This window comes from Chenopodium quinoa, unplaced genomic scaffold, assembly GCF_001683475.1.
Source record: "Chenopodium quinoa cultivar QQ74 unplaced genomic scaffold, ASM168347v1, whole genome shotgun sequence".
Taxonomy (NCBI): domain Eukaryota; kingdom Viridiplantae; phylum Streptophyta; class Magnoliopsida; order Caryophyllales; family Amaranthaceae; genus Chenopodium; species Chenopodium quinoa.
The window spans coordinates 1829714-1847730 of NW_018744790.1; the positions used below are offsets into that span (position 1 = coordinate 1829714).

Consider the following 18017-nt stretch of genomic DNA (forward strand, 5'->3'; position numbering starts at 1 on the left):
CTTATAAGTATGTTATAATAACATACTTTCTCCGTTTTTTTTAATACTTACAATAGTTTGAATTTTACACTATTCATTAATTAGCTTCACTTTGACTAACATTGGTGATTTATAGCTAAGAAAAAATATAGTCACGTGGAATCTTATTTGATTCGTCTTGATTTATACTACTTTAATATCAAATATTTATAATTTTTACCAATTGGTAATTAAATATATTAGTGATTGAAATAATTCATCAGGATGCATGAAAAGAGAAGTGTTGAAACTAAAAAAAATTAAAATTAATAAAATAATAAACATTGGAAGTATAAATTAAACCCTATAAACTACATACAAGTATACTATACCATTTCTAACTAAGTACAACTCAATCAACAATAATCAGTACAACTCAATCAACAATAATCAATACAACTTAAATGTTAGGTAAATACAAAATGAAACTACTCTAATCATTATTAATGTCGAGTTGGAGCATGAAATTCCCAATTGTAGCGGTCATATATAGGTGTCAATACACCTTACACAAGAGTGAATGCACTTGACAACCATTGATAGATGTGGAACTGATGTCGAATCGAATAGAACAAGGGACAAAGTAAGGAACTGCCAACTAGTCTTATATATAACTTATAAACCATTCATGAATCATTAACGAAAGGGACAAGATAATCACGATTGTACGTAGTTATGGTCTTATGTATATCACAATATTCATGCAATTATGTATCTCCTTGTTTGATTTTAATATTAGCTAGGTACAATATGTAACATGATACACCATTGTAAACTTTCTTATGAAAATATAATATGTAAAAATAAAGGGAAAAAAATAGTACAAATATATTTATGAATCTTAAACGAGTCTAAAGAATGAAGATCTAAATTTAGTTGAATAATCTTGATGAGTCTTAACATAATTGTTAAATATTAAAAATTAGGAAAAATTAGAAAATAACACCATAAATTTCACAAAAATTGGATTATAACACCACAAATTTTCAAACTTTTATTATAACACCATAAAAAAACAAGAACAAAAGGATTTTACCACCATCTAACAGTTTTTTAGATGAAATTCGTTAGAGGGGCCCACGATGGACACGTGGCAATAAGATATTGGTTTTAAAAAAAGATAAATTAAAAGAAAAAAAAGAAAAAAAATAAATACAAAGAAAAACCCCTAAACCCTAACCCAGCCACCAGCCCACCACCAGCGGCCGTGACTCCACCACCGGAGACCCCCCACTACCGCCAGAACCACTTCCTTCACCGACGCAACAACTTGCCTTCACCTCCACCCACCACATCCCCTCCTTCACTGTTAAAACCACTTCCCTACACTGACGAAAAGGAAAGGTCACCACCACCACCTTCTTTTCCTCATCTACATCGAAACCACACCTCGTCACCGCCCACCAACAATCCTTTTCATTGGTTTAAGGTTCGTGGTTTCGCAGCGCAAGCAAGGATTGAAGTCTTAATCTGGCAGGGCTGCGGGTGGAATTGGGTGTGGTTTTCTCTGGCAGTGGGTGGTTTTCTCTAGTGGTGGCTGGTTTTATTCGGCAATTGATGTGGTAATGGGGCTGTTGCTAAGTGATAGGGCGACGATGGTGTTTCGCTGGTGGTGGGGCTCGCTGGTTTCGACGATGAAGATGGGGCAGGAAGTGGCAGGGGCTGGGGCTGGGCTGCCGGCAATTTTGGTGGTGGGGCTGGGTTAGGGTTTAGGTTTTTATAAAAAATATATTTATTTTTAACAAAATAGCTGAGTGACACGTGTCCAAGGTGAGCCCCACTAACGGATTCCATCCAAGAATCCGTTAGATGGTAATGAAATCTAATTTTGGATTTTTTTTTTTGTGGTGTTATAATAAAAGTTTGAAAATTTGTGGTGTTATAATTCATTTTTGCAAAATTTGTGGTGTTATTTTTCTAATTTTTCCTAAAAATTATTAAAAATCTAATGTGGCATAGAAAAAAAAGGCTTAAAACAATATAAACCTAATATTTCTCTAGGAATATCAATATTCAACGTGAGATTTCAAATTCTACTTATAAAAATATCAAAATTTGATATTGTCAAAATCTAATACAAAAATATCACAACTTGATGTAAAATTGTAAACACAAACTTTTAAAATTTTTAAATGTACAATAGTTATTGTATATCCGTTGTAAAGTTGTCATAAAAATGATCAAACTTACCTCCTAAATGATCAAAAATTAATTGTATAAAAGTTATACAAAACAAATAAAATTATCTATGCTTTATTTGTAAACTCATAATACTTATTTAAATGATTGAAAATCAAATCCGAGTAATTGATAGTAATTATATTCCTTATAAACCTTATCCCATTTATATTAAAATCGTATCAAGTTTAGAGTTACATAAAAAAAACAAAAGGTTAAGAATTCGTTTAGCATCACTATGGTCTTCTGTTTTTTGGTTTTTTGTTTTTTAAAATCATATGATTTATATCATATAGTGAATAAAAAATTAGTCAAACTTATTAAAATCATGATGATTTTGAAAACTGACAACAGAAAAGTGAAAAACACCTTTTTCTTGTTTCCTGTTTTTGGTTTTCAAAAAAATTAAAAACTGAAAACTGAAAACCAAAAACCAAAAATAATGCCAAACAAGCCCTAAACTTATATCATTTGTTGTACACTAATAATTCTCCATAAAAAAGTTAAAACTAAATATAAAAATTTCAAATCTACATAACTAATATTAAAGTAGCAATCGCTGACATTATTCATTTAACCATATTGTACATGTGTCAGCTTCTCATTCAATTTTTTCCCACCAAATTTTTCCTCCTTTTTTACATTAGGAAAAAATGAAAAGAATTATCCCACATTTCCTCAATCTGCTCAAAAATGAAAATAGTATAGAATATAGTGCACCCGGAAAGAACATTAGACATATTTGAAAGAATATGGGAAAAAAAAAAAGAACATTCGAGTATATGAAAAAAAAAATACCTGTGTTTGACAAAAAAACATGTTTGTGTTTGACAAGAACATGACATTACAAAGAACATAAAGTATTTACAAAAAGAACATGTTATTTTTCATGGTTACTCGGGTGGTTGAACGTGTTTGAAAAAGAACATTATATTTGACAAAAAAGAACATGTTTTTGTTCGACAAAGATAGAGGTGATCATTGGGCGGGCTGGCCAAAGGTTAAAAAATCAGCTCACTTATCAGGTCGGGCCAAGTTTTAGGCCAAAATTTTGTGCCCAAAAATCTCGCCCAAAATGGTCCGGCCGTACGGGCTATTCGGATCGAATAAAAAAATCAACTAAAATGCATAAATACGCATTTCCAAACCCGCCCAAAAAATTAAATTTACGGACCGGGTCCGACCCGATTTTGGGGGAGTAAAATTCTTCCCAAATCCCGTCCATAATTGGGCCGGGCCGGTCTAACTTTGATCACCTCTAGTTAAAGAATATAAAGTATTTACAAAAAGAACATGATAATACATTAAAGAGCATGTTCTTTTCAACATGTTCTTTTTCCTGGTTACTCGGGTGATTTTTTTTTAATTTTTTTTTATGAACATACATTAAAGAACATATTCTATAATGTAAAGAACACATAGTTCAAACTCAAAGAACAAAATAATCAAACTTAAAGAACTTATAATGCTCGCATTCTTTATAATATAATTATCTATAATGTTCTTTTTTTCGCCCATGTTCTTTTAAATATACCTAATGATCTTTGCGAATGCACCATGCGCATGGTGCACCCGGGTGCACCAACCACACATTAGCTCAAAACAGGCCAACCTTTGAGAAATCTAGGAACAAGCCCGCTTTCACCCCTATTTTTTCAAAATAAGCCTTTAATCGATTTTTTTTAAGTTAGTAACCGGTTTTAGAAGTTGAATTGCCACGTGTCTTCTACTTGGTTCAATATTTTTTAAAAAAAAATTATTAAAAAAAAACTTTCTCTCTCCATCCTTCTCCTTCCTCCAGTCAGCTCCTGCCACCACTGCCCCTCCCTCCCCCCCTCCGTCTGCCGCCTTAGCGGCCACCCTCTCACCGCCCCAATGCTACCCCGCCTGAATGGCTAATAAAACCCCTTCCCAAAACCCCAGGAGCTAAGCAGCTATCCCAAAAGCTCCACCTTTATCTCAAATAAACCAACTCAGAAATTGAGACTCCTGCCATGGCCAAGTGTCTCATGCTTCAAAAATGATGAAATCAGGTAGCTGTTAGAGAATTTCCTTGGATTTTAGATTTAAATTTATGGAAGAAAAAAGAAAGTAATGGTGCAACTGTTGATAACATTGATTATGAAATTAAAGAAGGTGAGAAGGTTTTTGGGTGGTTGGATTGGGTTATGGGGTGGCTGGGGTTTTGGGGTAGTTGGATTGGGTTTTGAGGTGGCTGCGTGGGGGTTTCCGTGGACGGAGGGCGAGGTTTCCGAGGTGGAGGGTGGTAGGGAATAAAGTTGGGGGTGGGGCTGCCATTGAAAGTGGTGGTTAAGGAGGAGAGAGATTAAAAGGGAAAACAAAAATAAAAAATAAAAAATCGGCTAAACAAGTCATAGGTAAAAAAGGCTTGTTTTGAGAAAATAAGGGTGAAAGGTGGGCTTGTTCCTATATTTCTCAAAATTTGGCTTGTTTTGAGCAGATCGAGCAAATGTGTGATTATTCTTTACAATTTTTCCTTTACATTTTTTTATGGAAAAAACTAAATATTGACTACAAAATAATTTAATATAAAATACTATACCTTAAACTCTTCAATATTTTTTTTGAACGGTTTCACAATTTTTTTAATAAACCTTTTGACAAGAATTTACCCATCACCCAATGGAATATATATATATATATTGTTATAAAATAGAGAGAAATATAAGAGAGATTGATAGAGAATATATCAGTGTATTTCTATTCCATATAATGGGGTATATATAAATACAATATATTAGGGTTTGAATGGATAAGAATATAAACCCTAGATCTAGATTGTTCAGGAATGATACAAAGGAGGATAATGGATATCCACAAATATTTCATAACACTCCCCCTTGGATGTCCATTTTTGAAGATTGTGCCTCATTAAAACCTTACTATGAAAAACCCTGTGGGATAAAAACATAGTGAAGGAAAAAGAGTACATCATTCTTCGTAATACGCTCGAGATGCTGCCTCATTAAAAACCTTACCAGGAAAACCCAATTTGGGACAAAACCATGGTCAAGGGAAAAAGAGTGCAGCGCGTATTTTCTCCCCCTGATGAATACATAACTTGAGATCTTCTAGTGTCGCAACAATGAATCCAATATGTTGGATATCTTCTAATAAGTTGGTAAAATATCACTTGTTGATCTTCGACTCTCCTAAGCTGAAGTTGCATCTTTAATTCTTCAAGTCTTCACGTGAACATGTGAAGTGTCTTCATTTCACCATATATGTGTTTATATCTAATATCACCATTCCAAATCTCTATTTAACAGTTGATTAAAAAGGTTAAACTCATGCGGTTATGACTTCTTCTGGAAGTCGTTAATAATAAATATTGGTGATCATTATTTTATTTAACATTCATTAATAATAATTTGATGACAAAACTTAATATTATTAATGTCATTCTTCAATCTCATATGAATTATAATATAACATATGTAATTATGTACGCTAATCATGATTCTTCTGGACCATGAGAAAACATTCTCGCGCATAAGTATTCCGTTGATATTATTTAGATGTTTCATGATTGACATGATAGCTCTCTTATAAATACAAATAGTAAATCTTACTAACTCTCATATGCTCAAACGTCTGGTTGAGATGTCAATAATGTAATCACATAGACTTTTCAAGAGTTTGATAACAATTGCAATATTCAAGATATAAACTTTGTAAGGCTGGATATTACAATAGGTCGTATATAAGTTCTTCAGGAACTCTTCTTAATTCATAATGTGCAATTAAATCAGTGTCATCAATAATTTCATCACAATTATAAGCCCATTGGAATATTAATCTCTTTCTAATTTTTAATCAAAGTTGTAAACATACCTTGCTATACTTTGAATGAACATTTACATACACCACAGTTATTGTATGAAATTAATGCATGCAATATGAGATATAGAAAATATGATAACATATTAACAAATATACAATAAACTAATGAATCTAACAACTTCCTATATATGCAATAAATATCCATTAACTTATGACTCACACATGCACATGAAAAATAAGACTAAAAATGATGCAAGACACTGTACAATGTGGATTTAAAAATCCATATTTCATTGGACTTCGGGTCCATGATAAACTTATGATCATTATCATTATGTCGACATCAAAATGTACATATATTTCAGATCCCTTACTTATTAGTCCATTCCATTATGCATATGCATATTATTCATCGGTTCCATTATGTACCGGTATCATAAAATTCCTTTAACTTACATTCCGCATGCTATTTTACTATGATATCTGAATACATTTCTCATTGGTACCATCATAATTTTTCTTACATCATAGGCCATCTATTATAATAATTCAGATATCTATACCACTTTTAGGGTATTTCATACACTATGGTATTTATATACTATTACACTATTAGTGTCAACTGCACTATCTTGCCAAATATCATATCTATTAAACATATCTTTATTTTGGAACCGATCATATACAACCAATACTTCAGGTGTAGTGATTCAAGTACAATTGGCAAGATTTTATCTCAATGTATACCCATAATTAAGATGACCAAAATGTATCTTCAACGCTATGCAACATGAGTCATAACTGAATACAAATCAAATCATAAATGTGCAACATATCTTGATAATATATATACAAAAGTTGGCATATATATAACTTTTCAAACTACCATTATAGGGATCATATATATTCTTTATTTTTTTTTTCGATTTTCCCAACTTTGCTATTTCTTCTCCCCCTAAGTTGGTAATATATCTCTTTTATAGGGGCGTATAATTCTATACCAACTTAGTATATAAATTTGCATTAAAATTCATTTCATTGGGAGGTTTATCTCTTCTGGAGAACAATTTCGATGAAGAATCATTTATTCATTAACTTTATATTTCATGTGTATTTATTATTAAATTTTCAATAATATTTTCTCTTCTGGAGATCAATGTCAATGGGGAGACATATGTTGTGCAGTTGTACGTTTTTCTTTCTTCTCCAATTTAATATGTGCTGACATATAATAGCCTCAATCAAAAGAATTATTATACAAGCATAAATCAATTGCTCGTAATTCTAGTAGGTGATGATCTTCTGGATTGTTAAAGACTTAAATAGTGTATTTGATGAGCTTCTGATCACTTGATAGTTGACAATAATATATAAGTTATTTTGGTGAACTTCTGGTCAGCCATTACTCCTTTATAAGCCAATACTCCTTTATATAAAAAAAAATCAAAACATATTAAATCTTGAAATTTTCATGAATATAAATTATTATAACTCACAATCCAAATATAATTCAATCTCAATATTACGTCTTGCCATTCAATTCATTTTATATATTTAACATTGAGAAAGCGTCAGCACATTATCAAACGAAACTTCAGGTTTCCATTACGGGTAATTAATAATAAACCCGGATGGCCTAATTTAATTATCACATCCAATCACTTCTCTAAATTTGAACTCTGGTCAGTTTTCAAAACTAGTGATCACTTGATTAAACTTACTATATGCATGGCCATGAATGTGATGTGATATTAGAACACCAACATGTGTTTCTTTATACAATTGGCAAGACAATCAATTAATATTTTATCCAATAATTACTCATACTCTACTGGAGTTTAAACTATAAACTTGATACATGTTAATCTTGTTGGATATTTCATACTCTTCTGGAGTCTTTTATATAATCATGAAACATATGAACTTTACAGTGATTTCTTCTAGAAATGTAATGATATTTACCACTTCCTCAAATTTGTCATTGTCAATAGTGACTCCTTTCCTTTTCAAAGATACTTAATCATCTTTAAAACCTATTGATTTATCACACTTCAGGCGGCATGCTATAGGTTCATCAACAATTGATGTTGTACTTTTAGGACATCAATTTTAAATTAGAGCATTTAGATAAATGTTATTTGTTTATATCCATCTTCAGGATGGTATCATTTCAAAATATTTAATTAACATGTAGCCACTTCTATTAAATAAATCGTTGATATTTAAGTTATTTATGTATCAAACTGACCATCAATATATTTTATTATTTATATGCAAGGATTACATACAATGTCCCCCTATTCCTTGCATATGGGGGTATGGAATGAATCAATCCAACAACCTTTAAAATCCTTGCAACTTTTAAGCCATAAATTCTTTTGGCAATGTCTTGTATCAAGTAACGTGTTCCTTTTAGCAAAAACATGCTTATATAAAATTATACTTATAGAACACTTATCATGTTTCTCATGCTCAATTACATTCATCTTAAAAAAAAAAACAAAACCTCTTATATTTATGGGCATAATAAAACGTTGATTATGTATAGTTTCTCACAATGTCATGTTTAATTACTTGAACTCATAACACACTTTTTGCTATATATTTAATTAATTAAGGAACTTCAAGTCCATATGTACGAGAATATATACCAATCCATCTACATTTTTCAGAAAGAGAAGGTAAAAATAAGACATGAATACTCTTTATAAATATAAGGAACTTCAGGTCCGCACATCATATTCAATTTACATTCATTCCAATAATCTAACTTCAAGTAGGTACATAATACTATAATTGAATGAGAAAGTAAAAATATGAAAACCTATTACTTCACGCTTTAATAAAAACATATCTGAATCGATTGAATCAACTATACTGTCTGATCAATTATATCAATATATTGTCTGATAAAGCTTAATTAGAAAATAGAAACAAGCACATAAGCAACCACATGTTTCATATCATACTTGAAATATAAAAACATAATTCAATACATAAATTATAAATAGTTTCACATGTACCTTAGGCTTACTTCGTACAATTTACAAACATTCAAGGCATTAGACATAGGATTTCACAAACAAATTATATGGGTAAATAATTGCTTAATCAAACCATTCATATTTGCTATCAAGCATAGAGAAATAACCAAACTCATTTACGGATAGGAAAAGTAATACAAAATCTAGCAAATATATGTAATACAATTTCATGAAAACCCTACGTTCATAAAATTAACCCCAATAATAATTCTAAATACCCTTTTAGATTCAAACTAAAAAAAACTCATAGTCAAAACAAAACTACTAATTAGTTAATCTGCATCAAATTCAACTATTCCCAAATTGCTCATTGAACTCCAGGAATAATAAGAATACGAAAATTTGGGAAACAATATAAACATATTATGTAAAGGTTTAAAATTAACAATAACAGGATAGTTGAGAATGAACTTTCCTGATATCAAAACCTTTCCCACTTTAAAAACCAGCCTTATCGTCAACTTCATGTTATCAACGTCATCTGCTAGCCTGTAACTCATGAAAACGTCAATGAAAAGAAAATAAAGTATAGCCCTTGATTAAGGCTAATCTATTATATCATGGATAGATGAGAAAGATGATTCAAGATAAACAAACCAATGCAATCGAAAAATAATACGAGTAGTTCTTTGTAACCAAATTATTAATACCGTGAGACTCCTTGTACTAGTCCCAAATTAATTAATAAGGATTGGGAATGATATGACATTCTTGAAACGTGTGATTTCATTTTTACAAGATCAAAACCCATGATCAAGATTAATCTCCTTCTAGTTTCTTCCCAGTGCTGATAGCGTGTTATAAAATAGAAAAAAATATAAGATAGATTGATAGAGAATAATCTAATTTGATGTTAAAAAGTCAACCTTGAAAAGTTACCCAACCCAAGTACCCAACCCAATCCGACTCGATTGATGAGGTCAAGTAAAAATCTCAACCGGGGGCGTGAAACCAGCCAGAAACTCTCCTCACCTCACACACACACACACGTATACCAACCAAGGCAAAGTGGTAGCACCATTCTCTTACAATTGACAACAACAGTGTAATTGATAACATCACCAATTTTACCATGGGTATTACACACCCTTTTCCCTCAAAATAAACAAAAATTAACTTCCAATTCCAAACTTTCCTCTTTCGATCATTCTTTCTCATCTCCTCTTTTTCTTCCTAGATCTTCCTCTTTTCTGGCAACCAATTCCTATTTCACTTTAAATAAACTACGATACTTGGTCATACCATCATCATCTCCAACAACAAACAATTTCAATTCGACTTTCTTCTTCTTCCAAGTTTACTTTACCTAGATCCACCTACTTTAATTAATCCTTGAAATTCAGGTATTTTTTTCCCTGTAATTTTCAGTTTAATTTTGCTAAATCATCTGAATTATTCATAATTGTTTTTGACGATTTTATTTGGTGGGTCAACCCCCAGTTTAGGAATTTTTCTGGGTTCAAAATTTTATTTTCTGGGGTTGTTGAATTTTGGTGAATCGTTCGAGTCAACTCAATACAAATGCCGGAAGAAGATCTTGTGGATATAAAGTTCCGGTTATACGATGGATCAGATATTGGTCCGTTTCGTTACTCTTCTGCCTCGACTATTGAGATGTTGAAAGAACGAATTGTGTCCGAGTGGCCTAAAGGTTTGTCTAGAATATCTATTAAATTTCATTATTTCGTTGATTTTTTTTGCTTTTTTATGCAGTTATAATCATCAGTTTTGTATATTATATGGTTTTTATTTGATGATAATATTGGTTTAAATTTCCCAGAATTGTGGATGAGAAAAGTGATTTTAGTTATGAAATTTATGATCCAGTCCTTGTTAGTGAACTTGGCTGTTTTCGGGGTTGCCGGTTTTGGCTTATAGAATTATGCAGTTTTATTTTTAGTTGGTTTTTGGATTGATGAAGAGGGTGGTTTGTTGGGGTGGTATGGAGCTGCTGATTGATTGAATTAGGATTAGTTTGTTAGCTTCGTATTGAATAGAGTGGAATTGCGATTACTTGTACCCTTTAATATACGAAGCGCAAATTAAAGGAAAAGATTGCAAGGGTGTCCATTCTGAAGTTTTTGTCCATGTTTACTGTCTGTATGTATGAATATGTAGGATAGGATGGCAATTCTAATGGTTGATGCATTGTTCAAGCTTATTTATATGCAAAATAGTTTGTTGGCTCTTTGTATTGAATGTTATTTTTGGGATTGAATTCAGAGGTTATTTGAATTATGCAGTTATAGGTTTTTTATCGATGAAGTGTGGCTAGTGGGGCTGTTAATTGATTGGTTTAAGAGTATCTCCAATGTTTGTAGCAAGGGACTTGTTTGCAATTTAGAAAATTCCCTAGCTATTAGCTTCACAGTTGGAGCTAAAAAAAAATTAGCTTGGAAAAATTTTGTCAAAAAGAGGGGTTGATAAATGAATATAATAAAATTTACAAAGCTAATTAAGAAAATAAGGCTTATTTAAATCCCAAGCTATTAGCTAACCATTGGGGGCACAAACTAGTTATAAAAGAAATTAGTTTGAAATCTTATGTGGCATATCAAGCTAATTTGCAGATAAGTTTACCATTGGAGTCGTTCTAAGTTTGTTGGCTATGTATCTAGAAGTTAAATTGTGATTATTAGTACTCTTTAATATGTGCAACAGTTATTGTTCTCATAAGCTTCTAGTCATGTTAGCCATCTCTTATCTTCATCAGTATAACAAGGTGGAGATCGAATGGTTCACGCATCAGTTCTTGCTTATTTTTTTTTATTTAATTTAATTTAATTAATTAATTTATTTATTTATTTTTTGGGACTAAACTCAGAAATTGCTTTAGTGTTTAGTACTTTTGCTCCCACTCATCAGAATTTGAGGTGTAGCCTTTTCATTAAAAAGAAGCTGCTGTCTTCACTTGACAAAACTGTGGGTTTAGGAGACAATAATTTTATACCACTGTCATGAACGCCCAAAAGGGTCATTTCTCTAGGACTTAGATTGGCACCAGGCATCCTATTGATAGTGATTGTCCTAGCCTCTTATGATGGGGGGGGGGGGTGTGTGTGGCAGTGTGGATATGTATTTAACTTTATATCTTTTCTTTCTGCAGTTACTATGAATATTATCAACTATTGTTTGTTGATCGGTGTTTATCTTTCTGTAGATAACATATGCTTCTTTTCCGGTGCTTAGCTACTAGGAATTTATGTTTTTTTTGTTTCTGATGTTTCCTCAGGAAAAACTGTTGTTCCAAAAGTGGCAAATGAGATTAAATTAATAAACTTTGGTAAGATTCTGGAGAATAATAAGACTGTTGGCCAGTGTCGGGCACCTTTTGGTGAGCTTACTGGTGGAGTCATGGTTATGCATGTTGTTGTACAGCCATCTCAAACAAAGACTAAAGCAGGTGCTTTCCTTTTTGTATGGCTCTTTAATATTTAGTTGAGTTTTTTCTATGGATACTATCTTCTCTTTAAACAATTGGAGATCTAATCTTCTGGTATGAGTTGATACAGAATATCGTATAATCTGCAATTTCAGATCCTATGCATAAATTTTTCCTGGATAAGTTAGTAGCCATTTATTTTGATTGCGCAATAGATATCTTATCACTATTCCTTATACGTAATCTATATGTTCTGGCGCTAGTCTTCTGGCTTCCCCTGCCGGATTGGTTGTGACTTGAGAAGTTACGCGTGTTATTTGTTGCTTTCTGTTCGTTTTCTATTATGTAAATTATCATTGACCGTGGTCCTTCTAAAAATGAGTGAAATGTGCATCCTCTTTTTAGAGGCCAACTGTATCATTCAATTATTTGATTTTTTAGCACATGCACTCATATAATCACACAACTGCCAATGCTTATAGTTTGTGTAACTTTTAAAGAAAGGTAGAAAGACATAATTGTATTAGTGAATGTGAAGAGGAATGAACTATTGCTAGGTACTGCAAGCTTATATCCAAGTTTTTTTTTTTACTTCCAAAGTTTTCCTTGCATTAGGTTTGATTTCTATTATTTGTTTACCTACTGATTGTCTGGGGCCTAGGGAGAATGAACATACAGATAATTTGTCTAGCCTCACTTACTGGATGCCTGGATCCATCTCCACCAACCAAACTCGAAAACTGAGACTGTGACCATGCAAACGAATATTTCATTAAGTGTGGCAGTACATTCTTGCAACTGATTGGATTTTACCTCTATCTAAAATTAATATGCGACGTTTTACTTTAATGTTCAAAACTTTCTAGTTTGATAAAAAAAAAAGTATATATTAAATGAGTTTCGATGTGAAATAACATAACTTCAAATTTTTAGGAGTTTTTACATATCCTTCGTTCTTTTTTGTTTGTCCCATTTGCAAACTTCATTTTCAAATAAGAGAAATTTTATTAATAAAAAAATTATATAAAAAAAAAATAGTCATTTGGATTTTTGTAGATTTGTCTCAATTTGTTTGTTCAAATGTCATTTTTTTTCTTTTAAGTTGAAGATGTTTGATTTTGTTTATTGGAAATTGTGCATTAAGGAAATGTGGACAAACAAAAAGAAATACAATGGGTAGCTTTTACAAAAATAATTGATCGAAGTTGACAAGATTTAGTAAAAAAAAAAAATTATGGCATTTTTCTTGCAGATTTTTTTTTTTTTTTTTTTTTTTTTTTTTTTGGTGGGGGGGGGGGGGTTGATACTTAGATGTATGTTTTATCTTGTGTTGCTGCTTAATACTATACATTTCAACAATTATTAAGATTTTCGTTAATTCTTTTGGTCACATTGTGAATGGTGGAATATAATGCATTTATTCCTGCCTAGTGGCACAAGATAATACTATAAATCAATATATGGGAATCAGGTTCAGATACTTTTGTACTTTTGTGATCAATACTGCATTGTTTTGGCAGCTACTACCAGAATGCATTGTTTTGGCAGCTATCACCTGAATTTACAGAAATAATTCTCATATACTAAAATAACTTAGTTCTTTATCCTCTTTTAAGTGCTCCAGAGTTGACCATTTATCCTTTAGCCTATTACTATGAATCCTGATTCCTGATTGTGATCACTGGATGCTAAATAATCTCAGGATTTGCTACATGCCATCAGAAAACCCAGAAAGTCTGGACTCTGGACTGCTGGATTGCATTGAATACTCAGTTAACTTTACTCATCTGCAAAGTCGCCTTGTACTAAACGAGCTTTTTAATCAGTCTTTTGAGTCTATTTTCAGTACGTGATTCCTCCGTATCTAACTTCAAGTGTATTAATGTTGTTCTAAGCAGAGAAGAAGATTGAAGAGTCAAAGAAATTTGTTTGCTCATGCTGCATTATGTAGGAATGAAAGAAGTCCCGTAAGTAGGTGGATATTGTGCATCAAGAGTGGGAGGCAGGAGGTTGCCGGAGCTTGTATTAAAAGCTGTTCTTTCTCAGCAAGTTTTATCATTCTATCCTCGTTGACAAGCTGCTGGCCTCCTGATTTTCTTGAAAGCTTTGCCTTTTTTTTTTTTTTTTTTTTTTTTAATTTTTTTTTTTTTAAATTTTTGGTGTACCAGTGACACGAAGCTGTATAGAGCTATTTGCTGTAATGGAAAACCACAATCAACTGTGAAGAATATATAGCCGTTTTGTGCGTGTGACTGATGCTAAGATATAACAACAGTGTGTTCTTTCTTTTTGGAACAAAATCATAATTCATAGGTTCATTTATTCTGTCTGCATTCATCGAGTCTGTTATGAAAAGTTAATGATTTTGTTATTCTCTAGTGGATTCTCTGGTAACAATTTGGCAAAATTCACTTACTGTATATTTAAGTCTATAGAGAGCAACAGATTTTGCCAAAATTCAATCTTGAATTCTTAGGTCATATCACTTGAGACATCTATTAACTATTACTAAAACAAAATATATTGACTGCTATAAAATTAAAGAGAAAGAGGAGAAATTAGAGAGAGAATAAATCCGTCTATATCTTCTATAGAGTGGGATATATATGTATACAATATAACAAGGGTTTGCTTAGATAACAATAAACCCTAGTTCTAGAACATTCTGAAATGATAAAGGAGGATAATGGATATCCACACAATATTTCATAACACCCATTGGATGTCTATTATCGAAGAGTGTGCCTCGTTAAAACCTTATTAGGAAAAACCCTATGGGATAAAAGCCTAATGAAGGAAAAATTGTACAACATTCTTCGTAATACGCTCGAGATGCTGCCTCATTAAAAACTTTACCAGGAAAACCCAATGTGGGACAAAATCATGGTCAAGGGAAAAAGAGTGCAGCGCGTATTTTCTCCCCCTGATGAATACATAGCTTGAGATCTTCTAGTGTCGCAACAATAAATCCGATATGTTAGATATCTTCTCATGTGTAGTTAATATCACTCGTTGACCTTCGATACTCATAATCTGAAATTGCATCTTCAAGTCTTCACATGAACATGTGAAGTGTCCTCATTTCACCATGCATGTGTTTATCTCTAATATCATTATTTCAAATATCTGTTTAATAGTTGATTTAAAGGGTAAACTTATACGGTTATGACTTCTTCTGGAAGTCGTTAATAATAAATATTGATGATCATTATTTGATCAAACATTCATTAATACGAGTAATAATTTGATGACAAAACTTGATATTATTAATATCATTTTTCTCATATGAATTATGATATAACACATGTAATTATATACGCTAGTCATGGTTCTTCTGGACCATAAGAAAACATTGTCACGCATAAGTGAGTCTATGGGAGTTTATTCTCTTGTAGTCTTTGCTTAGTTACTTATTACATGTTTGTTATCTCTACTAACAATTGTGTCCATTGATATTCTTTAGACGTTTCATTATTGACACGATAGCTCTCTTGCAAATACAAATAGTAAATCTCATTAACTCTCATATGTTCAAAATTCAGGATGAGATGTCAATAATGTTGTTACGTATATAGATTTTCAAGAGTTTGATAATAATTGCAAATTCAAGGTATAAACTTTATAGGGCTGGATATTACAATAGGTCGTATATAAGTTCTTTAGGAACTCTTCTTAATTCATAATGTGCAATTAAATCGGTGTCATCAATAATTTCATCACAATTATAAGCCAATTGGAATATTAATATCTCTTTCTAATTTTTCATCAAAATTGTAAACATATCTTACTATACTTTGAATGAACATTTACATACACCATAGTTATTGTAAGAAACTAATGCATGCAATATGAGATATAGAAAATATGATAACATATTAACAAATATACAATGAGTAATGCATCTAACAACTTCATATATATGCAATAAATAATCCATTAACTTATGACTCACACATGCATAAGACTCAAAATGATGCAAGACACTGTACAGTGCGGATTTAAAAATTCATATTTCATTGGACATCGGGTCCATGATAAACTTATGATCATTATCATTATGTCGACATCAAAATGTACATATATTTCAGATCCCTTACTTATTAGTCCATTCCATTATGCATATGCATATTATTCATCGGTTCTATTGTGTACCGGTATCATAAAAAACCTATAACGAACATTTCGCATGCTATTTTACTATGATATCTGAATGCATTTCTCATTGGTACCATCATAACTTTTCTTACATAATAGGCCATCTATTATAATAATTCAGATATTTATACCATATATTAAGGGCATTTCTCACACTATGGTATTAATATACTATTGTTATACTTTAAAAGTATCAACTGCACTATCTTGCCGTATATCGCATATTTATATTGGAACCGATCATACAAACTACACTTCAGGTGCAGTGATTAAAGTAAATTGGCAAGGTGTATAACATAATATCATTATCAACATAATCAAAATATATCTCTCTATTCCTCTAGATGGGTCATAACGGTATACAAATCAAATCATAGATGTGTAACATATGTTGATACAAAAGTTGGCATGTACAGGGATCAACTATTCATAGTATTATAATTTTTCCAACTTACTTCAATTCTTCCCTCTAAGTTGGTAAAATATCTCGAATTTTGGGGAAATTCTTCACCAACTTAGAATATAATTTCATGTGCATCAAATTTCATCTCGTAGGATAATCATATATATTCAACAAAGTTCTATCTCTTCTGGAGAATAATGAAATATTTTGTTCTCTTCTAGAAATCAATATCAATAGGGGTAATAAATTGTGCAGTTGCTAATTTCTTATTCTATTCCTTATGTACTGACATATAATAGCCCCAATCAAGAGCATTGTTATACAAATATAAACTTTGTTGTAATTCACTAGGTGGTGATCTTCGGGATCACTAGAAACATTGATAGTAATACTAGTTACTTAAAATTTTCACATATAACTTGTACGTGATGAGCTTCCGGTCACCTAATATTTGTCAACATATAAATTATTCTAGTGAACTTCTGGTCACCAATTATTCAGAAAAACCAATATATTATCTCTTGAACTTTTTTTTTTACACAAACTATTAAAAATCACAATCTAAATATAGCTCCATCTCAATGTTATGTCTTGCCATTCAATTTATTTTATATATTTAACATGAGAGAGCGTCAACACATTATTTCTTTCATATCAAATGAAACTTCAGGTTTTCATAACGGGAATTTATTAAACCCCGGATGGCCTAATTATTGATTATCACATCCAATCACTTTTCCTTTAGTATTTAAATTATGGTCAGTTTTATAATATTGGCATGGTGATCACCTTATTAGAGATACTTTATGCATTGTTATGAATATGATGTGATATAAGTACACCAATGTGTTTCTTTCTACAATTGGCAAGACAATTAACTAATACTCATACTCCACTACAACATTGATTGTAATCTTGATGCATGCTAACCTTGTTGGACAACATTTTATACTCTTCTGGAGTACTTTATATAATCATATCACATTTAATGTATTAAAAATGATCTCTTCAGGAGATACATAAAATGTGTCAC

At 31.5% G+C, this 18017-nt stretch overlaps 1 protein-coding gene across 3 annotated transcripts; it reads left to right on the plus strand.

The window, feature by feature from the left end:
- The first annotated feature begins 10026 nt into the window (after positions 1–10026).
- Positions 10027–14759, plus strand: LOC110703945 (membrane-anchored ubiquitin-fold protein 3-like). 3 transcript variants are annotated; one of them, XM_021881747.1, is made up of 5 exons: positions 10027–10387; positions 10490–10695; positions 12277–12447; positions 14129–14228; positions 14325–14759. In XM_021881747.1, the coding sequence occupies exons 2-5, from the start codon at positions 10566–10568 to the stop codon at positions 14335–14337; spliced, it is 414 nt and encodes a 137-aa protein (XP_021737439.1). In that variant the 5' UTR covers positions 10027–10387; positions 10490–10565; the 3' UTR covers positions 14338–14759. The 3 variants fall into 3 exon arrangements, with proteins under 3 accessions (XP_021737439.1, XP_021737438.1, XP_021737440.1); XM_021881746.1 differs by having other exon boundaries at positions 10032–10387; positions 10485–10695; XM_021881748.1 differs by lacking the exon at positions 14129–14228 and having other exon boundaries at positions 10057–10387; positions 10485–10695.
- The last annotated feature ends 3258 nt before the right edge of the window (positions 14760–18017 follow it).